General features: G+C 36.7%; 1 protein-coding gene across 1 annotated transcript in view; it reads right to left on the minus strand.

Moving 5' to 3' along the window:
• The window catches only part of arhgap10 (Rho GTPase activating protein 10), a 101,565-nt gene that overhangs the window by 9,572 nt on the left and 79,571 nt on the right, over positions 1-12,422 (minus strand). Inside the window, exon 20 of the mRNA XM_077246663.1 lies at positions 1,702-1,861. Within this exon, the coding sequence (XP_077102778.1) occupies positions 1,702-1,861 (160 nt within the window). The remainder of the gene's footprint in view (positions 1-1,701; positions 1,862-12,422) is intronic.

Genomic DNA, 12,422 nt, shown 5'->3' on the forward strand with positions numbered 1-12,422 from the left:
GTAAACAAGGCGAACATCTCTCTGTGTCAATAGTGTTTACGGGGTAGTGCTGTGGCCACCTGTCCTTCGGACAAACAGCAGGCAGGATTTACAGGCGCACAGGGAGCCGCTTCCTCTGATGGCAGAGAGTGGGAAACGGCAGGGAGAGAAGCAGAGGGTTACATAAGACCAACGCCGTCTGCACACAGGACCGCAGGCCAAGAAGAGAGCAGCATGTGATTAAAGCTCGAATGTATATGGGAAAAGGGGAACTGAGAGCACATGAATGGGTAATTAAAAGAATAAAGGGGGTACAGGAATGGATGGAGGTTGATGTTTGTGGAAATGAGTGAGAACAAATAGTATCCAAATTTGGAATTTGGTAGAAACAGTGAACAGATGTTTGGACACATAAAGTTTCTTTCCAGGTGACTCTGCAGAAAGTGGTGGGTCCCTCCCTATTAGGATTCAACACATGAGCCTCAGACAAACACACAGCATCTGAAGGGCTGTGAAAGAGCTGAGAAACCAGAGGTAAAACCTCTGGCAAATAACACTGGCACAGGATAAGACTCTTAACCCAAGAACTAAATCAAGTTGACAAGCACAGGCTTGAGCTCAGAAACAGAACCAAATACATACACACACAAAAAAGACTCTAGAAGTGAATGAAGGTAGTCCTGAAGGGAATGTCAGGTTATGCCTACAACATTTGTGATAGTTTTCTGCTACCAAATTCAAAAGATTTTAAATAGCTTTTTTTTTTAGTAATTATATGCTTTTGTCAATTTTATTAGTTTGATTTGTTTCCCTGACATTACTATATAATGTAGGTTTAATTTGTTTTTATTTCAGTTTTGGTTTAAGTTCAGCTTTAGTTTTTATTGATTTCCAGTTAGCAGTTATAACTTATTTCAGTTAGGTACTGAGGCAACATTTCTAATTTGTTTATTTTAAGCTTTTCATATAATCTATTTTATTTTATTTAAACTTTATTTCAATTAACAAAAATGTTTTAGTAGATACAACATTACAAAAAAAATAAAACTGTTTTATTTTAGGTAACAATAATAGCCCTACTTCTGACTTGCAGTAGACGGTTAAACAGCTTAGCACTACCATGCACTGAGATTTCAATGACATGATTATATAAGGTTTACTTTGTTTTACTAACTAATAGTAACTTTGCAACTAAACTCGTTAATTTGCAACTACTCAGAGTATTGTTAGACTTAGATCAGGGTTAAAGTAAGTAGAATAAGTTGACAAGTACTTGCAAAGCTTCTTATAGTGAGTAGAATGTCTGTTTGAGGAGCATCACAATAAAGTGTTAGCAGATATTAAACTGACAGTCTGCTAATACTCTAATGACTGTTGACGTAGTTGCAAAGATACTTAGTAGAATGTCTAAAGTGCACTATAGAAATAAGGTGAAAGTTTACTTGAAAATGTGTAACTTTAAAAGTACAATCTGTTGTTCTAACTTTACATTGCAAAAGCAGCAGATGTATCATCTGAAATTTGTTTCTAATATAAAATTATTAAATGAAAAGATTCTGAAGAAGCAAAAACATAAGATTTAATTTTAGTTTTAATTTGAATACTTCATTTTAAAATGTTAACTCATGACTCTTAAATTACATTATATACCTTTTTATACATTCAACACATAAACAATGCTTATTATGAAAACGGTTTTTGAGGCGAGTCTTTGCTACATACCCGGTGCTCTCTAGCATGGATGTGCTAATGGTGGCATGATGATTCTTGGATTTCTCGGGGGGCGTTCCAGAGGCGTTCGAGGACTGGGATGACACCGACTCATCACTAACCACTGATGTCTCATCATTACCCAGGGCTGGACTCTCAAAGGATGGAGAGACTGTCAGAGCAAGGGAGAGAATGGCAAGGAAGAAAATAATGAAACGATAAAGACATATATTGAGAGAGAGAGAGAGAGAGAGAGAGAGAGAGAGAGAGAGAGAGAGAGAGAGAGAGAGAGAGAGAGAGAGAGAGAGAGAGAGAGAGAGAGAGAGAGAGAGAGAGAGAGAGAGAGAGAGAGAGAGAGACTGATCAATTCAGACTGTTAATGAATACATTATCTGAATACTAAATCCATGCAAATGATTTTGGTAAGTCTCTCTCTCTCTGAGTTCTTGTGTTTGCTTGTATATCTGGGTGGGTTTAAACTCTAAGGTTAAGCCTTACCTAACCTGACTCAAGATTATTAATAAAATTAAAATAAAACACCACAATGTCTGTGCCATTGCAGTTCAAATACTTTGGTGTATATTAAAATTAGATTAGTAGAGGTTTAATTGAAATGTTTTTTAAATTGAAATACATTACATCATGATCTAACTAGTAAAAAAAAAAAAAAAAAAATCATACAAGTAAAAAAAAACTAGTAAAAAAAAGTAAAACTCATTTGTACAATTGCAAAACATTTAAGTGTCAAGTAAGTTTTTCAAGAAAAAAAAGTGTAAGGATTCAAATAGCACTTTCTTTTAAAATACATTATAGAGGTGGTATTCTGATTCTTTTCTCATCCTCTCTCAATCTTTAAGCCATTCCAGACAATAATTGAAGTGTTTTATTTTTGAACCTGACAGGGTGTTATTGGTTTTAACACTTTTTGTTTGTATCCAACAAATGGGACTGTTGCCATATGAATTTAAGCAAAAACGTTTGCACTTGTGTTACTTTTTTTGTTATCGTTATCAGATTCTATTACCTCTAACACTCAAAGTCCCCAAATTCATTAAACAAAAGAGAGAGTCATATAAGTCCCTGTTCTGTCTTATATCTTAGTATTTGTTTTTTTTTAATATTAGGTATATTTGTAATGTTTCTTTGTTTTGTTTTGGCATATGACTTAATATAATAATAAGTATAGTATTTAGCTGGTCATGCGATAATAGAAGGCCACACTTTTAACCCCATGTTTTACATATCCCACACTAGGGCTGTGACGGTTGCAGTTTTTTACCACCACAGTGGTAATGGACAAACTACCGGCGGTGACACGTGGTGTTGGGGGGGGGTCCGTGGAGTTTAAACCTCCATTTTGTAACAGACGTACGTTTTTATTTTAGCACTTCTGTCAGTGAAACACCACACTACAGCCTGTAAAACATTGAAATAAATATCAGTAAATATTGGTAATCTAAATCATAAAAGAAAGTTACATATTATTTTAAAAAATCATTTTTTTTATATTTCCCGACAAAAATGCATCATATAGCCTACCACTCTGCGCTTTGAGAGGGATGTGGGACACAAGCAGAAAAAAGACAGTCATTTTCTTTTCTAATATCTTCATGTTTTCTCCTGATGTTACAAGCAACTGACACTTGTTCTAAAAGGTCTGAAGAGCGAATTGTATCTTCTGCAGTGTCAAGACATTTAGGCTATGTTTGATTTTGTGCTGCCAAAGAAAGCGAAACTAAAAACCCAAGCGTGTGTGAAATGCGCTATACAAATAAACTTGAGGTGCCTTACCATACAAGCACTACACAACAATAGAATTTGATGTGTACATACCAATAGAATTTGATGTGCAAGAAGAAAGATCTCAGGTCTATTATATTTGCATTTTTACTGTGGTAAAGTAAAAAAAAAAATATTGCAGAACAAATTAAAAGCGAAGAAATGTTTACAATCCCATGCGAAAATGGGCGAGACGTGAGTGAAGATTTGGAAAAAGAAACAAGATATTCCATGTCGTACTTCTCTCATTCGGCACAAATCCAAACATTTCCATGGCTGCAATGTAACGTTTAATTGCTAACCAATTATTTATTTTGTAAACAAAGCTTTGTGCTTCACTCGTGAATATTAACGTAAAACAGCATTCACGTACAAAAAAAATGTGTTTTGGTGGACCACCGCCGGTGCTACTCAGCCACTGATGCGGTTGTCAAGTTTACCAGCACAGTATGGAGTCAATATAATGCCACAAAGTTTTGCAAAAGAATAAAGTATTGCAAAAGAAAAAAAGTTTTGCAAAACAAAAATAAAGTATTGAGCAAAAAAAAAAAAAAAGTTTTGCAAACAAAAATAAAGAATTGCAAAATAAAATAAAGTACTGCAAAAATAGTCTCCTCCCGATGACGTGACTACGTGGGGCGCGTGGCCAGGCCAGCTGTTCACGCCCAGTTTCTTGACCCATCCCCCACGTCAAAACAGCGCCATGAAGAGAAACGCAGAGAAAAGTGAAGCGCAAAGGAAAAAAAAAACGGTATTGCGAGCACACACTTGACTGAAACGCAGAATAAAAGGAGCATTGTAAATGACTTAGTAGGTATGAGTATGGCAAATATGTTGCAGAGATAAAATAAGATTACAGATGTCACTGATTTTTGCAATTAATATTTGCAAATCTTTATTTTTGTTTGCAAAACTATTTTTTTTTCTCAGTACTTTTCCCTCTGCAATTCTTTATTTTTGTTTTGCAAAACTTTATTTTCTTTTGCAATACTTTATTATGTGGTATTATATTGACTCCATAGCACAGCCCTATCCCACACAAACTAAAACTAAAATGCGTAGAGGTCCTTCAGCCCTTAAAAGTCTTATGTAGAGATTAATAATGATGGTTTGGGCTTTTCATGAATCCAGCATTAATACACACATTTATAGTTTTTCCACCTTGTGTGTGTGTGTGTTTTGGCAGTGGCCACCATCCCTTTCTGAAGTAACATCCCAAAACAGACAGGGATCTCTACTAAACAAATAACCAGTGTTTACTATCTTGTGTGGAAAAGTGTGGTTAATCTGACTCTGAAAACTGCAGTATTTTCGAAACCCAGCACATTTTGGAAAGCCTTGTGACAATGTCAGGGGTTAAAGCAAAAATCTTTTGACTGAAAATTTTTCCTCGGCCAAACCCCATTCCACAGCCTGTCACACACCCAGTTTAAGAGCAGTTTTTTCTTCATCTTGTAATTAGGAGTGAGTACATGCTTTACCTTCACAAATGAAATACTCAAAGAACATTTGCATTTAAAGAAAGGCCATTTTGAACTCCGTTTCTATTATTTACACACTTTCAATGTTTTCAATCTAATGCTTTGACAAGACTTGACTCTTTGTGATGTAGTCATACAAATAAATTAACCATTTGCATAACTTTTAACACAAGTTTTTATTTCTCAAATAATAAAAGCCAACAGAGTTTTTGCCCAAAAGTGAGCTAATATACAAACTATACATCATAAAATATCTGTTTTTAACCTAGCCATTGTTTATTTTATCTATGTTGATTATTTGAAAAGTGAACAGCATGAGCAGGGGCGTGCGCAGGATTTTATAAATACCGAGGTCCTTGCTATTAGTGATCCTGCTATGGGGGTTTGTGGGTTTTCCTATATATCTTATCTTCCCAAAGCTGAGTTTTGATTGATACGGTCTTTGCAAACTGATTGTTTCTGTTACCCGTTTAATACTTTTATCGTAAACAGTTGTTTGGTTTAGCTACTTACACCTCGACTCGCACTATATGACCGTTAACTGAAAGCGTGTCGTGAAGCGTCGCGCTGGAATTCGTGCTCGGCTCGCACCTTCTGTGAACATAAAGCCCAAAAGCCTACTTTGATTTGAATTTTTTCCCCTTGCCTGGGAAAACAATCGAGCGTCACGACGGCGTCGCTCTCTATTTCTGCGCACTTTTCACGTATCTACATTTAAAATAACGAACGTGAAAGCTCAAACATGTGGACGGCCCCTAAAGCAGCTGAGATGAAGTATATATATAAAGCTTGAAATGTCTACTTTTAAGAAAAACAATTCAAAACGAATAGAAACAGACTATTCCCTTATGTAATCCATATAAAATGTGCATTTCTCTCTGTAGGCGCGGTCACTACATTTGGACATTTTTGTGCAATTATATTTATTAAACGTGTAGAATACTTTACAAACCGTAACATTTATAGTATTATAAAATGTTACATATAGTATTATAAATTCCGAAGTTCATGATATAAAAAAATAAACATATTAAAGTAACTTTTAAAATGGAGTGAACACAGGAGCAGTTTTTCCGTGAGTGGGAATGGGTAACCCGGAGCGGAGTGATTACAGAATACTTACGTCCGTTCCACACCGCAAGCGTCACTGGCGCGTAAGCAGAGCGAATTTTTTTCGGCGTGCATGTTAATCAATGAGTGCATTCACACCGGGAGCAGGAGCAGCGTGTAAGCATCAAGCAGGAGCGTCGCATGAGCAGCAGTGAAGCGGGGGTTTCAGCGCCGAGCGCAAACGCTCAATTAAAGTGAAAGCACACTTTTGATGGACAAAATAAATTTGATTTCACACAAAAAGTGCCCAAAATGCACAGAATAAGCATGTCTAGTGAGTTTTAACAAAAACTGGAGTAGGCAAAAAAAAAGGAACTGGAGTAGGCAAAAAAAGTAAATGAAGACTCTAAAGTATTTATAAAAGATTTAAGCTACACATATTTACGCACATTTAAACTTGTTTTTAATTATTCAGTTTGGGTGAAAGTATGGTGTATTATAAACAAAAAAAACTAAAACTAAACTAGACAGAAAATATTATATATAAACTTTCTTTTAGTTTACGAAATACACAGACAGCTACATAGGCTAGCACAACCCAAATCAAACCCGAGTGTGCGTTTTTTGTGTTTGTGTGTGTGTGTGTGTGTGTGTGTTTTATCCGCGGAGTTTGCATTCTTGTAAACATATCAAAAATGGGCTATGACTGAAACGACAAGATTGGAGCTGTTTTCTTGGTTGTTTTGTTGTTTACCATTTATATGGTTTACAAACGTACAACTTACAACTAAAAACAAATTTATAGTTGTCTTTGTAAATAATTGCTCGCTTATATGTAGCTTTGGAGCCGCTGCTGTGACACTGTACAAACGCTTCCAGAGTGAATACTCTCGCGCGTCTGCAGCTGCAGTGACGATGTAGTTACACTGACGCGCTGCTCAAGCGCCGCTCACGCTTAGGTTGAGAAACAGCTGTTAGAGTGCAGAGAGGAACATGACATTTATTACACTATTTGAGAAATGTAAGCATATTTAGGGCCTTAACATTATGAAAAGTGAATTTAAGACATAAGGACAGCCAGGAACCCTGCAATTGGCGGAAATCCGTCGTAGACACACTGCAATTAACGGAAATCCGTAGTAGACTCGCTGCAATTAACGGAAATCCGTAGTAGACTCGCTGCAATTAACGGAAATCCGTAGTAGACTCGCTGCAATTAACGGAAATTCGTCGTAGCGACGGAGAACTTCATGCTAATTTACTTTGTGAAAAGAGCCAATACTAGTTTTAGTATACCTGCACAGCTGTAGTGTGGAAGAACAGGCGAAGACATAGAACTACCACTTTTGCCACAGTAAACTGCTAATTACTGCTTATTAATAGTTAGTAAGGTAGTTAAGTTTAGGTGTTGGATAGGATTAAGGGATGTATAATATGGCCATTCAGAATAAGGCATTAATATGTGCTTTATAAGTACTAATAGACACCCACTATCCTAGTAATACTGTATGCATGCTAATAAGCAAAGGTATAGTGAGAATTGGACCCTTATACTGAAACCACATTCTTCTTTAAAGGTGGGGTCTGCGATTCTCTTTTTTTTTTCCATTTTTTCAAAATAACTTGAAATCCTATTCCTAACCAAATTACAGCCACTGAGTTAGAAGCACTGAAATTAAAATTAAGCAATTTGATCATCAGTGGAACGTGCAGGACTCGAAAAACTCCAGCCAATCATTTCCAAGACCACCTAGAATCATTGGACAGTAAGTTCGTCAATCAAACGGTCGTACCACACCCCCCTCCCCCCAGCGCGCGTGACCCCCTTCGTGGGCATACTCAAAGCTCGTGACGCATGCGCATCTCGTCAGTAAAGCCGGTTCCATGATTAGTAGTAAATCGTCATTACAATCTCTCGCGCATCTGAGTTTTCGCTCGTGCATGATTGCGTGTCCATGTTCTTCGAATGGGTGGAGTCAGAGCCAGCGTTGGAGGAAAGAAGGTAGGACCATTTGAATTGTGTATTTTCAAAATCTGCCAGTCGTTTTCCAAATCACATACCCCACCTTTAAAAGAAAAGTGAAACTGGAAATATGATCTGCTTTGTTCTGTACTAATAATAAAAATAAACATTTGCTCAAAACCTAGCCTAATCCTGCACTGATCCCAGTCTGAAATTATTTCCTGTTGGGTGGCATAACAAATCTAAATAGAGAACTGGGATACACGTTTCTAAGAAGTCCAGGGCCCCTAAAGCATCAGTTATCCACATAAATATGGACTGGCAAACAACATCCTGTAGCACAGAGTGACAATGGGTAATCAGCATGTTTCAGCAGAGCATCACAACTGATTGCTCAGTAGTCTTACATAGTCATGAACCCACACTAAGACAAACGGCCAATGTCCACATGGAAATAAACCAACTGCAAAAGCACTGCAAAAAAAACAAAACAAAATAAATGAGGCTATTTTACCACCAGGTTTATCCAAATAAACATTAACCACTATGAATTGCTGCAAAGTCTCTTTAATAATAAAGAAAACATATCTTAATCATTTATATATTATATATCATATCTCCAGGAACAGGCCAGTATTTTCTGTGTTTCTGGTGCAATATCTGTGAGAGTCTGTGTGGTTCTGCTTATCTTTCTCTTTCCACTGATAAAGGCCCTATATTATGTCATTATCTATTTAATAGTAAATGTATGTGACAACTATAATTCCTTCTGCTTTTCCCTTGACCTCACTGTGCTTAAACCCGATTAGCAGGGTTCGTACAGATTCTGTTAAATGAAATTCCAGGACTTTCAAGGACTTTCAAGCAGTACTTTTTTGGATTTCAAGGACTTCAATCAGCACGTATCAAACAATATCTTTGTTATTTTCATTTTTTATTTATTTACTCAAATTACATATATATATCGTATCTGATGTTTCACTACATAGAGATCAATCCATTGACCAGCGCTGTCAGGCATGGGAAATCCCTGTAACCATTGAAAGGATATATGAAACAGATTTTTTTTTTCTATGAATATATGATTGACCTGAAGAATGAAAGTTGTATAATATACTTATCATATACTTAATATCATGTTCATAGCCATGCGAAATAGCTCTATATCTCAAACGGGCTGCAGCGTTAATTTTGGTACAACTGTTTAGACACCAGTGAAATACCAATTATTTAATCCAATTTTGAGACTACAACAAAAACTACCAGCCAAATTAATGTGAATTAAAATGTTTTTATTAAAGACAAGTAAGCAGTCAGTAACAAAATAAGAACAAATAATCGAATTACAAATAGGACAAATAAATACAATAGAACAAAGAAAAGCTACAATAAAATAGTGTTTTTAGAGTTTTTCGGTAGATCGGTACATCAATTTGAATAAAGTGATCAAATGTGAAAAAATTGCATATTCATTATATAAATATTTGTATAAATTAAATATAGATGGATCTTTTTGTAAAGTTGAAAAAGGTAGCCTATTTAATCAAGAGCAGTGAGTAATTTATTTGTCCTTTGTTTGATTAAAACACAGCAGGTTTATTAAAATGCTGCCCCTTTAAGACGCACGGACCCCATTTGAACAAGGCTACGTTCACTTGAGATATAACCGACTTTGTTTACTAGGATACTCGTCAAGACGGGCGTTTTTACATCATTTTGTGTGAATTCGTCCGTACAAGAGCAAGACGTGAAAGACAATTTAATTCAGTATTCGCGCGCTGAGACGCTGGTTTGCGGGGCATGCACTTTGGATGTTTGCGTACATGGAACTTCTTGACCTACAAACGTCCTGTAATAATGTAGGGAACCACTTGTTATACATAAATCAGGTAACATGTCATGTTTTACTTTTCTTACATATACGATTTGGTTTTCATCCAAATAACACGATCAAGATCATTCAACAGAAGTGCGCTCTCTCTCTCTCTCTCTCTCTCTCTCTCTCTCTCTCTCTCTCTCTCTCTCTCTCTCTCTCGTCAGTTATCATTAATAATAAGCTAGATGACTCATTTTAATTTTCTGTGTCATTGACATCCGATTGAACTACAAACTTTCCAATGATGTCTGTTTAAAGGGATGAGCTTGACCTACTTGCGCGTCTGTGTCGCTGTGCGCTCAATCCACTGCGCATTTTTCTCTTATCAGCTTGCGCACCACAGCTATGTTTTACTATATTGAGTTTATTTTCCACTAATAAGATACATTTACTTAATCTACAGTCTTATTTTATATCCCCATTATACTTTCTGTTATGAGTGTTTCTTTGTCTGGACCAAGCGTGCCGCACAAGCCCTGAAAAGTGAAGCCAAAGCATCTTGATCGCCCCACGGTGGCCGGTCCTAGTATAGCTCATAAACCCCACCTACCCAAGTTATTCAATGGGACGTGAGACCAACTAAACAATTAAATTACACTTCACATATGTTTTTTCCAAAGATAGTTTCTGTCATTTACTGTAGTTTTCATCACGCTGATGTTATTTCAAGTGTTTGTTTTTAAAATAAGTTTGCTTTTAGTTAGTTATTTGATGCTATAAAACGGCGCTGTGGCGTACATGATTGACAGCTGTGATTGACAGGTTCTCTGAGCAAAGTAGTCACTGAAGCAACAACGGACTTTTTTTCGGGATCTTTGGAGGACTGAGGAGATTGGAGCTTTAAATTGAATATCTAAATTTCTATAATTAATTATTTCATACCGACATAATGGTTTGTTCTGCAGCAGAGGCACGTGCTTACGATTGATTCAGCGAGAGTGAGGGCGGGACCAGAGCGGGATGTTGATTTTGCGGCTTCTGCATGTCTTTCGCATGTCTGGTACCGAAATCGCAACTGCGCAGACTCAAGTCCCAAGATGTCAGCGCCATATCGGGACAATGGCGCCTTCACTTCTCACCAATGGAAGAGAACGAAGGGGCGTCGTCCATCTTTTTTTACAGTCTATGGTCTGGACACACAACACTGTACACCAGGGCCGGCCCAAGCCTTTATGGGGCCCTAAGCAGAATTTTATTGGGGGGCCCATGGTGCCGCCAATATGAAAGACTATTGTCAATGCTTGATTATTCGCAGACTACAAAACATACCCATTATCAATTCTATTAGTTGTAGCTGTGTTGCTAACATCAATGTCTGCCTCGCATGTTTTTACCCTTATATGGTTTCAAATTGTAACAGTACCAAACCCACAAGAGTGGTCAGGTCATATTTTGCACTTTAATATTCAAAGTCTTACAGTACTAAGTGATATAGTCAATGTGGTGTACAAAATAAACCAGCAAACCTGCTTTTGTTAAAAAAAGAAAAAAGAAAAAAAAGATATTGCGTGCAAATGTGCAGAACAATTAACTAAATAACTTTAGACAAACAGCATCTTTTATAAAAAAAACATACAAAACGGACAATATTAAATTAAATACTTAAATACGAATCAGTTGGACCTGTAACAAGATAACAATAATAAATGTATTAACATTAAAGGGGTAGTTCACCCATGACAATTCTGGCATTATTTATTCTGTCCATGTATCAATTTATTTCTTCTGCTGACCACAAAAGAAGATATTTTGACGAATGTGTGTAACTAAACAGTTGATAGACCCCATTGATTTCCATAGTATTTTTTTTTTTTCGTATATGGAAGTCAAAAAGGCACCTGAAACTGTTTGGTTACCCACATTCTTCAAAATATCCTATTTTGTGTTCAGCAGAAGAAAGAAATTGATACATGGAGAGTGAGTAAATAATATAATTTTTGGGTTAACTATCCTTTTAACTATCCATGTATACTATAGGCTGCTGTCCCGCTTCTAACAAAGTGACAGGCACAACTGATTACTTTCAATTTAGACATAACCAACTGTGTTTATGTAAACCCTGAGTGTATTTGACAGTATTTGCACAATCAGACGCAATGTAGATAAAGTCCAATAATCGGGCGCTGTTTTGCAGGTTTTTAGTGTGCGCACACTAGCGATGCGCGGTATACCGGTACTGCAAAAATACCGGTATATATTATATTTCAAACGGTACAATATCCTAATTTTGTTCAATTCGGTATTTGATGCGCTGCTGTTTCGAAGTTCACCGCTAGGCGGCAGTGCGCTACCTAAACTGACGCGGGTCATGTGTAACCGGCAAACGGCCACAACAGAGGAACACGATGGATCAAACGAAGCTCATTCGAATTTCTACACGCCCGAAATTAATAAATAGAGAGAGCAGTATGAGTGAAATAAGGCATTACTTTGCCTACAAAAGTAATGAGACAAGTAAAGAAACAGATCTCAATGCACCACTCTGCAAACAGGGAGGCAACACATCAAATCTGCCTAAGCACTTGACTTGTCAGTTGCTAAAATTTTAATAATATTAATTTTAGTATTAATGATAGTAAAATGA

This window comes from Siphateles boraxobius, unplaced genomic scaffold (genome assembly GCF_051911475.1).
Source record: "Siphateles boraxobius isolate OS27281-9 unplaced genomic scaffold, OSU_SipBor_1 29, whole genome shotgun sequence".
Taxonomy (NCBI): Eukaryota; Metazoa; Chordata; class Actinopteri; order Cypriniformes; family Leuciscidae; genus Siphateles; species Siphateles boraxobius.